The following is a 15519-nucleotide window of genomic DNA, read 5'->3' as shown; positions in this document are numbered from 1 at the left end:
TCAAGCGGAAGAGCTTACAGCTATCAGAATTTTAACCAAAGATAGCATCAACCTACTACAGTGCGTAGACATTGCTCTGCTTTTAAATATTCAAAGTTACCATTCTGGAAAATCCCTTTCAGTTTGACTTTGTTTCACAGTTTCTATGAAGCTAAGCAACTGCAGCTAATAGAGGCTTCAATTAAAACCAGCACAAGGTGCTTAAAACCAATAGCTTCAGCTTTAATTCCTCCTGTAAGGCTTGGCAACCTGAGTGCGGAGCGTCCTGGATTTCTGTCCTTTTGATTTGAATGAGCTTAAAGTTGAGTTAAACCGGCCACAGAGCTTGTACGCAGGATTTTTGAACTGTTTGTTTTAACCTATACTTGTGTCACATTTAGACCATAAAGCAGCCTGTGGTTTAGGGTTAAAAGGGGGGTGTTTGGGCACGGTCTCCGGTGTCACATTCAGCTGCTGGTCCCAGTACAGCTCTGGTGGGGACTGGCCGTGGGTGTGCGGCAGCACGTGGGTTCCTTCTTGACCCTGCGTGTTAGCAGCTTTCCCTTGGGAATTTAAATGATAGGAAAAAAGCCTGTCCTGATTTAATGATTACATAAACTTGAGACACAGATTGTCAGGGAGTCGTCCACAGTTACAAAGCTATAAATACGATCCCCGCTCTTCGCAGACGGTTGTTAACGGGAGTCGACAAGGTGAGACGTTTCTCGCTCAAACTGCTTCGAAGACGTTTTGATTTTTAAAGCGATCCTCAAACTGCAGCCGGCAAACCCATAAATGCTGTCGCAGGGTTCGTTTGAAATGCCTTGGAGAAATGCAGCTTGCCCAGCCTCATAGCGTTCGTGTTTCTGAAGCCTTACTTGGGAAGAAAGCGCTATCTTGCAGGGAAGAGGGGAAGATAATTCGCTGCTGAGATCATTGTTTGCTTGAGCTCCGTTGATAGGGACAGCCCAGCCTGGCTTCTATTGTAAACATAGTGTAAAATGTTTATCACCAGCTTTGTCATTTGCCTTATTTGTCGGGGAATCTCGGTGAGAATGAGAAGTTTTTCTGGTGCTGCGTAGCGAGTTAGAGGGAGTTGCAAGATTTCCATAAAAAGGCAGAGCCCTTGCTTGGGCGAGCAGTGAGGTTCTGCCTTGGCAGCTGTGAGTTAGGCCTGACCTTTTCCAGAGAGAAAATCCTGACTTAAATCCTTCCCTGCTAGGGGGGTGGGTGGGAGAAGTAAACCTCTCTCCTTGCATCTTGCTGATGTAATTTTCATGACCGAGCCTCGTTGTTTTGTGCTCTAAAATGCTGAGAATGCAGAAGATGGGTGGCTTGTGCTACGCGGTGCAGCCGGGTGCGTGTGCCACGGGGTTTCCATCCTCTTCCTCTCCCAGCACCAACAGGCTCACAGAGCATCCTGTATAAACTGGGGCTATCAGAGCAGCTGTCTAAATTTGAGTGCCCAGCTGGAAAAGTCAAAAACTTAGCTGTTATTAAAGAGATTTTTGCCCTCGGGAGTATTTGGAGAAGGGGAGTGCGTTGCTACTTTCAAAAGACAGCGTCGTGAATTTGTGTGTACGTGTATGCGTTTAACTGTTGGCTTTTTTCCTGCTTTCCAGATTGTCTCTATTTGAACAGACCACACCATGCGTGAGTACAAGCTAGTGGTCCTTGGCTCAGGAGGTGTGGGCAAGTCCGCGTTGGTGAGTTTTGGGAAGCGGTTCCGAAACCGATAACACAAACGTCAAACCCTGCCGATCTCATTGCAGACCGTGCTGATTAAATGCGTTGGGATATTTGTGTGGCTTTTAAAGCGTGTGGTGACTCCCACGCAGCCACTGTTACGCTGCAGAAATATCTATGTGTCGTGGTTTTGGAGCAGCAAGTGATTAATCACTGTTACAATAGTTCGCATTTAATTTCTGCATCCCGCATGGGTGTAATATTGTAAATGACCGAATGCCTAAGTGTTAAAAGCCCAGCCTGCGCTGGAACAGCGAATGCAGCTCTGCGTACCTCGACGGCTGTGTTGTCCATCCTGGATAGAACCCGAATGCACAGCCTGGACTGAAAATACGGGGCAGAACGAGAAGTGACCTCCAGCGTGCGCAGTGCGGAGGGACAAGCAGACTGATGACACTTTGCACTCATAAGTACTCGTGTTGTTTGCAGTAAGAGGTTTACATAGCAGGGTTGATAGGGAAGCATTGTAAGAGAGATTTCTGTCACCTGTTTATCACACGTCAGTCAAGCGGCTCGCTCCAACGAGGAGGGCAAAGAACTGGTCAAGTGTAAAGTTATCTGAAACGAGGAACTGCACCATGTTCCTGTTCACAGAAGGTGATAATAGCTGACCAGCTGTTCACCTCATAGATGCTGCTGCTTGCAGCGCTGATTATTTTGAAATGGGCTGCTAATAACCTTGGTGCATCACCTGCAGAATCCAGATTGAACAGGAGGAACGGTTATTCAATTATGTATCACATTTGCCGCACTATCTCAGAGATCCCATCCTGACCTTTACAAGATGTAGGTGTCTGATTTTTTTGATACACTATTCTTCCACAGCAACTGAAGCAATGTTTTACTTTTTCCACCAGCATCCCCTTGATTATCATGCTTTTGTTATGTAATACTGAAAGATTCACTAGGTAAAATAGGGCATGGATTCACGTGCTGTACATAAAAAGTATTCAGTGTCTGACACACTTGAATTTCCTTATTTGTGATGTGAAGTCTAAATCAGCATTCACCTCTGGCCTTTTTAAAAGCTGAAATGCAAATAGGCTGGTAAACAGAAATTATTTTTAATAGTCTAGGTGCTAAATAAGCATATATTCTAATTAATTTGCAACAATGATCCATATGCTTATAACAGGACACTATAAGTGCCAAATGTCAGCTAAGAGTGAATATATTTAGCTTTAAGATGACTACTTATTTACAGGTGTTAGAAAGGAGATGTTACAAGGTGAGATTTAAAATAATACGGGGGTCACTTTAAAATTTCTTTCTTCGAACTGTCTAAACGACGATGTCTAACAAAGGGGCTGGTGTTGCCTTGCAGTCTGTGTTTTCATTACAATATGGTGTTGTTTCACTGCAAATCCTCCCTGTTGGTTTAACTCTTCTGTGCCAACGTGATGCTGATCGCGCCTATTGGTCACAATGACAGCATAGCAGAAAAACCTTCGCGGTTATTAAGGCACAGGACTTTGTTACCTGTACAATAGTTTTCTCCCCATTTCTAATGAGAGTAAAAATCTTCTGGAGTATCAGTGAGTAGACAGAATTACCAAGAGGATCCAGTTGTGCATAGTCCTATATAAATCTCAAAGGTGCGATGCACAACCCTCAAAATAAGGAAGAGTTTAAAAAGCTTTGGATCCACCATAACATGAAAACAACCCCAGATTTGTATCATCTTTCCACCTGTAATCTATAAAAGCAAAGTGCATCAGCTTAAGAATACTACATAGTAGGACACGTTATGAATGAAGTTAAATATGATGATAATTAAGATGGTGTGTGATTGGTGTCTGTGTGAACACACGAGCGTCAGCTGAGAGAACAAATTAGAACAGTGATTTATTAGAAATCGAGCAATTTGACGAGAGAATACGGGGGTTATTTTTTTTCCTGAACAGTACTGTGTTTGTGGACATCAAATAAGACTCTGGGTGTTTAAAGGAGATAAAGTGTTGTGAGTGGTTTGTCAGGTTCTCACACCGAAGGCTGGTTCACATCTGTAACCTACAGTTCTTATCATTGTTTTCCATTGCTGGTGTAATGCTGCAATCCACATTATCTTATTATAATGATTTTGCTGAGACCCGTTATCTGAAAGGCAGACTGGGGCACGTTTCAGTGTGGCAAAAAACTACTGGAGAAGCAAAGACTTTGATCATTAGAGTATAAAATGAGTTTATTTAGTGATGTAGGATGATTTTAAAAAGATGTAGTGCTAGAAATCTTTTCTTCTTATAACAAAACAAAGCAAACCATGAGGAACTGCTCAGTTTCCAGCCTACAGTGAGTTGTTCTGCATGTGGTACTGAAAGTTTGCAAGTGTTGGTGTGACAAATGCGGACCCTCTTGCACAAAAATCTCAGCCTTCTGTCCGCACAAAATACAGCTTCTCGAAACAGGTAGTGACTTCGCAGCATTTGTGTTTAAAAAAGAGTCATAGAGAGTTCAGCTGGCCCGAGTTAGTCGGTGTGTTTGATTTTTAAAGAGACAAAATGAAATGCTGCAATCTCAGTTTTGCAACCAACCACCACCTTGTTCTACAAACCAAAGCGCGGCATGTGCGGAGTTTGGATGTCCAGGGATGGGTCGCGTCCAAACGACAGCTTGATGGGAAATATTTAGGGTAGATCTGCTTTGAATAATTATACAGGAGAGGAAGGACTTCCTCTGTGAAATGAGTGATGTCTCCTTTAATGGTTTAATACAAATTGAGTCACTGGAGACACTCCAGATTTAACTTGCTGCTTTGAAATACGTCTGTGCTCTGGGCATGTAATCCAGAGTAGCTCCACTGTAAATCTAATGTGATTTGAATTGAAATGTGGATTTTCCACAGGGTACAGGTTGCCAGTTCTTCTGATTAAATTTCAAGTCTTCCATATTTGGTGATTCTTGTTGTTCTTCCGAAGTCGCAGGCGCTGAAGTGAAGGCGTTTTTGAGGAGATCATCTTTGATGAAAAAGCAAGCAAGCAAACAGTTTACATTTCAAAAAAGTTTCAAAACCGTGCATGAATAAAGCGATTCTTAACATGACAGAAATGATGCACATTTTATTTTTAAAAATGGAAATTTATGTGTCTTCGTCTGTGCTTCCCACTGTTGAATTTTGTGGAGTAGTTTTTGAGTCATTACTTTTTCATAAAATGCTTCTTGGTAAACGTTACTGGTTGTGTTCAGTCCACTTAATTTTCTTGTTTCCTTTCTGCCTAGACTGTACAGTTTGTTCAGGGAATTTTTGTTGAAAAATATGACCCAACAATAGAAGATTCATACAGAAAGGTAAAATAACATTATTCTTATTTCTTTCAAGTCTCATAGAGCTTGCTTCTTTTTAATAGTGCAACAAAGAGATGGGAACAGCTCAACCGAACTAGGGTCTGTTCTGTTTGCTGTAATTTGACATATAATTATTACTTGAAAACACCAAGGTATCAATATTTGCTATGTGCATATGCAATTCTTTCCATCTGTTTTGGGTGCAGGCTTGTAATTGCTGAGCAAAAGTCCTTGTCAGGATCCCTGTTGCTGTCACGTTACGTAATTCTGTCCACAGAGCTGCTTTCTTCACGCCACTGATGTCAAGGAACCCATTGTTTTACAGATTACCATAAGTGTTCCCATCATTAAAGGCACCAAATGCCTTACTCAAGTCAAGGTAGATCACGTCCACCGCTCTGCCATCATCCATCCGTCTTGTTATGTCCTCATAAAAGTCAATGAGGTTGGTCAAGCACGACTTCCCTTTGGTGAAGCCATGTTGACTGCCCCTAATGACCCTCTTATCCCTGATATGCCTTGAGATGGTGCCAAGGAGAAGTCGTTCCATCAGTTTCCCAGGGACGGAGGTGAGGCTGACTGGTCTAGAGTTACCCCGGTCCTCCTTCTTGTCCCTTTTGAAGACTGGAGTGACATTTGCTTTCCTCCAGTCTTCAGGCACCTCTCCCATTTCCCGAGACTTGGCAAAGATGATGGAGAGCGGTCCAGCAATGACCTCAGCCAGCTCTCTCAGTGGGTGCATCCCATCCAGGCCCATGGATTTATGGATGTCCAGATTGCCTAACTGTCTGTAGAGGCCTCATCAACTTCCTCACCCTGATCTGGTGGCCTAGAATAGACACCCACAATAGTATCACCCTTGCCAGCCTGCCCCTTAACTTTCACCCATAGACTTTCAACTTGCTCCTCATCCGTGCCTGGACAATACTCAATATGTTGTAGTTGCTCTCTCACATAAAGAGCAACTCCACCACCATGCCTGGCTGGCCTGTCTTTCCTGAAAAGGACACGGCCATCCATGACCACATCCCAGCCATGTGTGCTGTCCCACCGTGTCTCCGTAATTGCCACCAGGTCATAATCTCCTGCCCTAACACAGGTTTCTGACTCCTCCTGCTTATTCCCCGTGCTGCACGCGTTGGTGTGCAGGCATTTCAGAGAGCGAGCTGAGCACACCCATTTCACCCCAGGGGTGTGGGACGCCTCCCAGCCTTCATGAACTCGAGTGATGCCCTACTGATGCAAGCCCAGCTACCACCACATCCCCCTTCGAGCCTAGTTTAAAGCTCTCCAAATGAGCCCTGCTAATTCCTTGCTAAGCCTGACTCTGAGGATCACTAAATATTTTGCTTTTCCTTTTCTTCCTTATTCCCTTCTTCCCTAGCAGCAAAACAAAATATAAAAAATAGAAGTTTAAGGTCGTTTGATTTTTAAGAGTGGATTTGATCTCGCTGAAGTTGAGAGGCCTCATTTAGGCTTCATTTACACCTTTATAATCAACAGGCCTGGAGCAGAAGTGAGCTGACCCGAATGCCTGGCTTGGGGCATAATTAATCCTCTAATCGTGGTGCACGTGGCCGCCTTGCTCACAGAGCTCTTTACACAGGAGTAAAAATGAAGCTGATATTCCTCTTGCCTGGCCCATTTTAGTTTCAATTGCATGTGTGTCTTCCCTTTTTTCCCCAGCAAGTGGAAGTAGACTGTCAACAGTGTATGCTTGAAATCCTCGATACAGCAGGGACGGTAAGTACAATTTTGAGTTGGAATGGGGTTTCTTTGTCCCGGTCTGTTGTCTGGTCCTATGGCAGACACGTGTTTAACACAAACGATCACTACAAAGTGTGTCAGCCAAATCTTAACACCGTGGGTTATGATTTGGGGCATAGAGCAGTTTGTTTGCAGATACATTTTTAGTGCTACTCCTGATTTTTTCCCCATTTCTTTTTTCCAGAAGCCTTTTTCTCTCTTAGGGGGGGGAAAGAAAAAGGGAAAGAAATGTGTTAATGCTTTTATTAAATTTGCATGCTTCAGTGGATCTCTGTAAGGGATAAAAATGTAAATGTGTGCTGCACAGTACCATATACTTGTCCATTATAATAAAAGTATTATTTTGTTCATTTGCCATATTCACCAGCTAATTACTTTTAAAAATATTTGATTACAGGAGCAATTTACAGCAATGAGGGATCTCTATATGAAGAACGGTCAAGGGTTTGCACTAGTATATTCTATAACAGCACAGTCCACGTTTAACGACTTACAGGACCTGCGGGAACAGATTTTACGGGTTAAGGACACTGAAGATGTAAGTGGAATATCTTTTTTCCTTTGCAGATGTTTAAAATGTCGCTCCCGTGTATGATCGGGGGGGTTCAGCTTTGTGCTGCGGGTGTCCCTGGGAATGGCTGGAGGAGTCTCAGCTACTGTCGCAAGGTTGTAATTTCGGGTGTTTAAATCCCTTTTTAAAACAAGGAAAAATCACATGGAGATACTTTGCATCCAGTCCTGCTTGACAGAAGAAAACTATTCACCATATTGCCAGTTCAGGCCCCAACTCCAGTCGCTGGGACTCCTTGGCAGGCTTTTAATGTCTCAATGCATGATGTAGGAGAGGTTGCCGGTGGCCACGTGGCTGTGCAGAAGTGTGGGAACTCTCTCCTCCACAGAAGCTGAAATTATATGTATTTTTTTTTCCCAACAGTCAATAACATATTCAAGGGTTCGCCCTGAGGAGTGTGAAAAAGGTGGCCCATTTTTTTCCACTGATGGCTTAGAAATAGCAGCTGCCTTTGCTGTTGGGTTGTGTCGGCCGCTGTGATGTGCCGGGAGGGGATGAGCCGTATCCCCATTACCTTGTTTTGAATGGCTTTGGTTCCCTTCTTGGTTTAACGAGCTGAACTGCTCTTTATGCAAAACTGGTTTTCATTTAGGTAGGGATTACACCCGGATAAATCCCTGGAAACACGAGTCCTCCCCCAGTCAGCCCCTCGGGCAGAGCCCAGCGCTTCGCTCGGCTCCAGGGGAATTTGCACCGTAAGCCGGTCAAGTTCATCGGACAATAGACACTGTTGCTTTCGTTTTGACTCCAGCGATTTGATTTAATTATTCAAATGCATGTATTTATTTTGCGGTAGGGGGATGTTACTTGTTGAATCCAAGCCTGAGAACTTATAGAACGCAGAGTTAGGAAAATGTGTTCTTTGCTGTGTTTAGGTTCAGAATGTGTCTTTCAAAATACCAATACGTAAACTATTAAATCATATATGTCTAACAAAGTCTTCTACATGAAATAGTTGATGGTCAGAAGATAGTTGTTCATCAAACCCTGGTTTTGGCTTTATCATAAACTATTACTACGTCTTCAAATAACCTTATATAGAGTTTCCTGTCTTTCAAACCTGTACTGTTTACCCATCTAAGTCACACTTTTTCTATCTTAATATACTTTGTTTTCTTGCTGAACATGTTCAAAACACATTTTCGTGTTTTGGTACGAGACAGTTTCTCTTAACTATCTAGAAAACTAAAGAATGGGATTAAGCTGATAGTTCTAAATATCCAGTTGGTCTCTGCTGTGAATAAGTTTTATTTGGATTTGCCTCATTTGTATTTGTGACGTTGGGTTTCTGATCTAATAAGTAAAACGTACTTCTCAAAAATAAGTGATCATTTCCTAATCAGTAGGGCTGTAAGTTTTAGACACAAAACCTAATCTTGAGTGTAGTCGAATTGGGAAGAGACTACAAATATTAACACCGAAGTAGATGAAAAACCTACAGTCTGTTGTGATTTACCAAAGGAAGTGGATAATGATTTATTTTCCAGCTGGAAAGTACTCATTTTCTGTTCAAAGAATTAAATGCTTCAGGAAACAGAGTGGGTGCACACCCATTATCAGCAGTTCTTTGGGTTTTTTTGCTGCTTTTACCCAGCATAAGGGAAACAGGATGCTGCTGTGTGCATGCCCAGCACCGCGCTCCTGGCCTTCAAAACCAACCTCAGCTCTGTCTGGATCGGCCCCTCAGATCTGTATGAGGTGCAGGTTGTAAAAGCAAATCGAAAATTACACGTAACCTGCAATTCTCAGGTGTAAAAAGTCCCGAACCGCGTATCTGTCTGCAAAGCGGCTGTGAAAACGTGTGGCTGGAGCACAGGCCTGTGCTGCCGTCTCATCAATGTGGAAATGACACCTGGCAGCGGGTAGTTTTGGTTTTGGGGGTTGTTGTGGAGTTTTCAAGGTGCTTGAGGTGTTTTTTCTTTGCTTCTCTAAGGTCTTTTCTACCTATTTATGACATCTCGCTGGGCTGCGGCCGTGGTAGAGACCGCCTGAGAAGCAGATAAAGCCTGACGTTACATATCAGGCCTTTATTTCCAAGATACTCCAGCCGCGGTCGTTTTCCTACAGTGTTAAATTTCTCTGTTGTTCTGTAGGAAATGTCACAAAGAATATGATTTCCCCAAGGCACTTTCTTCCTGGTGAAGGAGCGAGAAGGTGACTCGCCCAGACGCTTTTGAAAGCCATCGGCTTGATGAGAGGGGCAGATGCCCTTTTGTCATTGTCTTGGACAAACTCTGTGCCTTATGAATCTTTTGAACATATATCAAGCGCTTGTTTTAATATTGCATGAGGTTATTTATTGGAAGAGATGTCCAGGGCAGCGCTTTGCAAAGGTACTTCCATTTATTGTTGTGTGGCTCGACATCAGGTTGACAAGAGAGGTCAAAGGGGCTGAAACATATCATGGATGTCTTAAAACACGTGTGTTTTGTTCTCTAAAACAGGCGAAGTTGGCAGGCAATTTAGCCTCCGGTCACATGCAAGTCCTGAAATACATTTAGGTGGTAAATTAAGTTTTTTACTCGAATGGTGTTGGATGTAGAGAACAGAAAATAAATCTCTACTAACTTAAGATTGCGCTGAACTATTACCATTTAGTATTACAACGCCCGCCATGTGTTTAATTCTTAGGGAACCAGAGTGTCTATAGTACGGACTTTGTTCAGCCCTTTCCGGGCAGGCATCTAAATCCCAGTCTAGTCTGAGCTTTGCTGAACTCCTGTTTTTTATTGTTTTTCATGCTGTCTGTATTTCCACCCCTCCCCACATGCCTGTGTAAGCCGTGGCGTTAATGCTCCGTGTTGCATGTTAACTTGCTGATGCGTCTCTTGTTCGCGCTTCTCTGCAGGTTCCAATGATTCTGGTTGGCAATAAATGTGACCTGGAGGAAGAGCGTGTGGTCGGCAAAGAACAGGGACAAAACTTAGCAAGACAGTGGTGTAACTGTGCCTTTCTAGAATCGTCTGCAAAGTCGAAAATCAACGTTAATGAGGTAACTATCAGCTGTTCCTTGTCTTTCCTGCTTCAGCGTGAACGCTACGTTAAACCAGCGTGCAGTCCTTCATCTATTTCTTCATCAGGAAGATTCAGGCTGGTTCTGAGATCTTAGCCCAAGAGAAGCTTGAGATGCAGTGTATTTAGCTACTGCTTTCTGTTTGTTTTAAGGAGATCTGCTCCTTTTTCTCTGTAAAGTGTGGGTGACTTCTCCAGGTAAGTGCTTTCTATAGCCTGTGCCAGCGGCCACGAACAGCGGAGGGTCCTGAGCAAGCCCAGTGAGCTGGATGACTCTTAGATAAACCTGATCTGGAAAAGTTTACTTTTTCAAGATAACTTGCTGTTGCTATTCAGAACGTGGATTACGCCCCATTGTGTCAAGTTGCATGGCTTTGGCTGTTGTTTTTGAAGTATTTGCTTTTCGCATTCCTGCTACGTCTGGCTGCCCAAGCAGGCTGCCCATTGCAGCCCTCCTCTGCTAAGCCACCAACTTGGGCTGTGCCCAAACAGAAGTCTGTGTCAACGGTTCCCGTCTTTAAATGAGAAACACCTTTGCCATCGGTGTGCGTTTTCACAGAATTGACAGGGTTGGAAAAGCCCTCAGAGATCATCAAGTCCAACCCTTGGTCCAACTCCAGTCCGTTTACTAGATCATGGCACTAAGCGCCATGTCCAATCTCAGTTTAAAAACCTCCAGGGCCGGTGAGTCCAGCACCTCCCTGGGCAGCCATTCCAATGCCTGACCACTCTCTCTGCAAAGAATTGTTTTCTAATCTCCAGCCTAAATTTCCCCTGGCAGAGTTGAAGCCCATGCCCCCTTGTCCTATTGCTGATGCCTGGGAGAAGAGACCAATCCCACCTGGCTAGAACTGCCCTTCAGGTAGTTCTAGAGAGTGCTGAGCTCACCTCTAAGCCTCCTCTTCTCCAGACTAAACAAGCCCAGCTCCCTCAGCCTCTCCCCATAGGGCTTGTGCTCAAGTCCCTTCCCCAGTCTTGTTGCTCTTCTCTGGACCTGCTCCAGCACTTCAATCTCTTTCCTGACCTGAGGGGCCCAGAACTGAACACAATACTCCAGGTTTTCCTGCTGCCTGGGCTAGTGCAGCTCTGCTGAGGGAGCTCCGCTTGGCATCGGGCTCCGAGTTTTTATTCTCTGCCGTGAATTATCTGCCTGTGACAGAGGCCAGGCTTCCAGCCACAAAAGCTAAGGTGACCCTGTTGAGCGGAGCTGGTTTGGTTCCAGGTGATAAGCGGGACCGTTAAGGAGGCAGTGCGATAAGCAGGAGCAGTAGGAGCCTGGACCGGCCCTGGTGTTAATTTGGCAGCGGGTGGGACGTGCGCAGCCCCACATCCACCCAGCCCAACGGGACGGGAGCTCTGGGCGGCAGGAATCGCAGTTTCTAGGCTTGGGATTAGCTGGTTGGAGTGTGTGCTGATCTAACGCGGTAAATATAGCTCGCCAGGCCAGACTCCTGCCAGAAGGGATAGTTTTGTATGTGTGTGTCTGAGCTGTAGTAAAACTACGACTGTTAATGAAGGAACTAGCGGCTCAGTCGTTGAACAGATCGCCACGGGGTGTAACAAATTCTGGTTTATTTGTATTTGCGCAGTTTGTGGCAGAAACTGACCTCTCGTTAGCCAGAGGTGCCCTAAAGCTTTCCTGAGAGCAGGGAAGGGGATTTTCCAGGAGGCAGAACCCTGAGCTGTTGGGGTGAATACACACCCGTGGTTTACATAATATAACCACCCTGAACCTGTGAATCCTGGGTCTCCCTATTTCCCTGTCCTGTCTGCTGCCTCCAGCGAGACTCAGATCACAGAGGAGAAAACAACTACCTGGAAGATTCGTTTCTGATTTTATTGTGATCTTAATTTTCTGGTTTTCTGCCAGTTTATATTGTCTGGTGATGAAAAGCATGCAAGCTGAGGAAATCAAAGAGAAGAAACAAGTGAATCAAGCAAGTTATCGCACTGGTTATTTGTTTGTTCTGCTGGCTCACAGGCAGCAGAAGCATTTGCATTATTCTGGGTTTTGCTTTTTAGCTGCTTTTGGACCTTCTGAATTTCCTTGGAATCAAAAAGGATTTGTGAGCCGTCAGCCACTCCAGGAAGGGAAAAAATAAACAAGGACAAGGGTGGAGCTTGCTGAAGGTTTAAATATTTCTCCTCAATACCGTGACCCAGCTCCAAGCATTTTTGTAAAGCTCATTTTGCTATAAATGGGTTGAGTATTGCTGGGAAAACAACTTGCAGCAAAAGCCTTTGCAAGAAACTCGTCTCTGAAGCTGAAGGAGGCCCCTGTAATCGTCCCCTTCTGGAAATGGAGTTCAGGGCAGATGTTCTGCTTCTCCTTGCTAATTTGATTAATAAACTCGAAATATTAGACCAGGCAAAAAGGTGAAGCGATTAACAGCTCGAGTCTGTTTGGCAAAGAGGGAAATGAACAGCGTGTTGTCTCTTGTTCCATAAGCAGTTGCTTGAGAAACGTGGTTTAGTAAATGCAGGCACTTCAATTGAATTTAGAAGATTGCAGCCACAAGGAAAGAGCATCAGCTTGCCGACCTGCCTCATTTTTGACACTTGCGCAGTGTTTTATCACTTGGATTTTCTCAGTTTGTGCTTTTCATTTTCAGATCTTTTATGACCTGGTCAGACAGATAAATAGAAAAACACCAGTGGAAAAGAAGAAGCCTAAAAAGAAATCCTGTCTGCTGCTCTAGGCTCCCATCGCGCAGCAGCTCTGAGCCAGGTAAGAGGTGTCGGAATTCTATCTCCAGCCGCTCCCAAATACAAATATCCTTCCCATCCTGCTTGTGTTGGACTTTAAGAAGTCGCTTGTACTGACTGACCTGGCAGAGACATATTTCTCTCTCCCTTTCTCCTTTCGCTTGGGTCGATGAGTGCGACAGAGCAGGAACTCTTTGCTCTTGCAGCCGCCACAGCCAAGTTTTGCTTCCTTTTCATGCTCTGCTGAAATTCAGTAGCATCTGTGGAACTTGTGTTATTGCTGCAGCTGCTGTCACAGCCCTGGGTGCTATGGGGACAACTGCAAACTGGTTTGGGTGGGACACGGATTTTGAATGCCACAGAAATAAAAAGCTGCCAACCGAAAAACACGAGCAATGCAAACCAAAAATGAAAACAAAACGCCACCTCAAGGTTGGATGTAGCTATAAATAACCTTCCTGTGTATCTTGGCAGGGAACTCTGTGTGCTTACAGCTGTTCTGTCGCGCTCCTGAAGGAAAACAGCGTTTCTGTAGCTTGAGGTTTTGGGTAGGAACGTCACCCGGGCTGCCCCGTGAACTGCTGGGCTGTGTTGGCACACGAGTGATTCTGTTTGAGACAAACTCCTGCTCGCAGCAGGATTTCGGAGGTGAATTCCTGAAGACAAGTGGCTCTCTGCCTTCTGCTGGCTCTGAAGTTCGCCCTGTCAGTGGCCATTGATGTACCAAGGGGGATAAGCGGTTAAAATGGCTTCTAGTGACTTGCACATTATTGACTGATGAGTCTCTTATCCTGAGCTTTGAGTGCCAGAAAATAATAGCTCAGGGTTGCGGGGAAACAATAGCTTTAGGAAAAGGAATGGAGGAGCACGTCTTAAGTGGCTTTTCCTGTTCCTCAGGTGATAGATTTGAATGGATTTCTATTTTAGCTACTGTGGCGTCAGGCAGGGTGACTTCTCGGAGACGGGTGTCCCCAGCCCGAGGGGACGTGTCCGGGACCTTCTGCTTCCAGCCACTTGCTGATGAGGCTTCTCAGAACGTCGGCTTCTGTCCGTACCCCAAATCTGCTCTAGATGCTCAAAACCCTTCACGGTGTCTCCCCCATTCTTTGTAAATCTCTCCCCAATTCATTGCCTGTTGCTCCAGCTGGAATGGGGCTCAGGGAGGTTTCCAACTTGAGATTTAAAAGGATCTCAGAGATGTAAAATGAATCATTCACCCGGTGCTGAATTCAATATCCCCATCTCGTCAGGCAGATTAATGGGAAGGACACTCATTAATTATCGTGGCAGTGGTGGGGGCAGCCACGATAAAACTGAAACATGCTTTGTGTAGTTTCCAAAGTCTCTTTTCTCTCCGGACCCCTGAACTTGGATGGTTGGAACGAACCCCAGTAGAGGAGGAGAATAAATAAAGCTCCTCCTGCTGCGTGTTTTACAACCCTCGTTTGCGATCATCTCATGGTAGGATGAGAAACTTTCCCTCCGTCATCTTTATTTCTCCTCTTTCTAGATTGCAGGAATGAAGAACTGTTGCCTACATGGAAAGTGCCAGCATTCCCGACTTCAAAACCTTATGGAAATTGAACACATATCTGAAGAAGCTTCTCTTGTTTTTCTATACTACGAGAAGAATTTAGATCCTAAAATGGTTTGCACACGGTCCCTGGAAAAAGAAATCGCTCTGTGTATATCTCTTGGAAATTTAAGACAATAATACTCCTCCTTTGCAATAGCAGTTAACGGATGTGGAAATAAAGATAATTGACTCTAGTGTATGATTATACAAAGGAGCATGGATGCATTTCAAATGTTAGATATTGCTATTATAATTAAAAATTCATATTGACCCTTTTATCATCATTTCTCCCCATCAAGCACTAAAAATGTTCCGCCATTATATTTTATATCTATAACTATAGGTATATATTATCTGAAATTTCCCTTCGAACTCACTGCGACAAATAACTTTTTGAGTCATTGACTTCATTTTATATTTAAAAGTTACAGAATATCATTATTTTCATTCTACCATTATATTCTAATTAAAGATGTTTGTGCATAATGCTTTGGAAAAATGGGTCTTTTATAGGAAAAAAACTGGGATAACTGATTTCTATGGCTTTAAAAGCAAAAATATATAATATACTAAACCAACTCTAATATTGCTTCTTGTGTTTTACTGTCACAGATTAAATTACAGCTTTTATGAATGATTAAATTTTAGTACATTTTCAGTTTGTTTCTGTGTTTTTGTTACGGTTTCCAGGCTTTGGTTTTTATCCATGTTTTGCGAGTTCCATTCGGGTTGATCGAGTGTCCTGTTAGCACCAATTCCACCCGTCCATCCTCACACCGATGCGACGTCTTCCCGCACCCTCCCTGTTGGATGTATTTGATCATAACGCACTCAAGCATAGAAGGCTATTTGAATTAGTTTTGTATATTCTCTCGAATGT

The 15519-nt window shown here is 44.0% G+C and overlaps 1 protein-coding gene across 7 annotated transcripts in view; it reads left to right on the top strand.

The window, feature by feature from the left end:
- RAP1A (RAP1A, member of RAS oncogene family) overlaps positions 1–15297 on the top strand; it is a 33562-nt gene extending 18265 nt beyond the window's left edge. For all 7 annotated transcript variants that reach the window (XM_065038405.1, XM_065038401.1, XM_065038402.1 and 4 more), the window contains 7 exons: positions 1602–1685; positions 4942–5010; positions 6694–6750; positions 7172–7312; positions 10194–10337; positions 12970–13085; positions 14574–15297. In XM_065038405.1, the coding sequence (XP_064894477.1) occupies positions 1629–1685; positions 4942–5010; positions 6694–6750; positions 7172–7312; positions 10194–10337; positions 12970–13056 (555 nt within the window). In that variant the 5' untranslated portion in view covers positions 1602–1628 and the 3' untranslated portion in view covers positions 13057–13085; positions 14574–15297. The remainder of the gene's footprint in view (positions 1–1601; positions 1686–4941; positions 5011–6693; positions 6751–7171; positions 7313–10193; positions 10338–12969; positions 13086–14573) is intronic.
- The last annotated feature ends 222 nt before the right edge of the window (positions 15298–15519 follow it).

This window comes from Columba livia, chromosome 22 (genome assembly GCF_036013475.1).
Source record: "Columba livia isolate bColLiv1 breed racing homer chromosome 22, bColLiv1.pat.W.v2, whole genome shotgun sequence".
Classification (NCBI taxonomy): Eukaryota; Metazoa; Chordata; class Aves; order Columbiformes; family Columbidae; genus Columba; species Columba livia.
The sequence above is the reverse complement of the archived record's forward strand: the minus strand, read 5'-3'. Positions and strand labels throughout refer to the sequence as shown.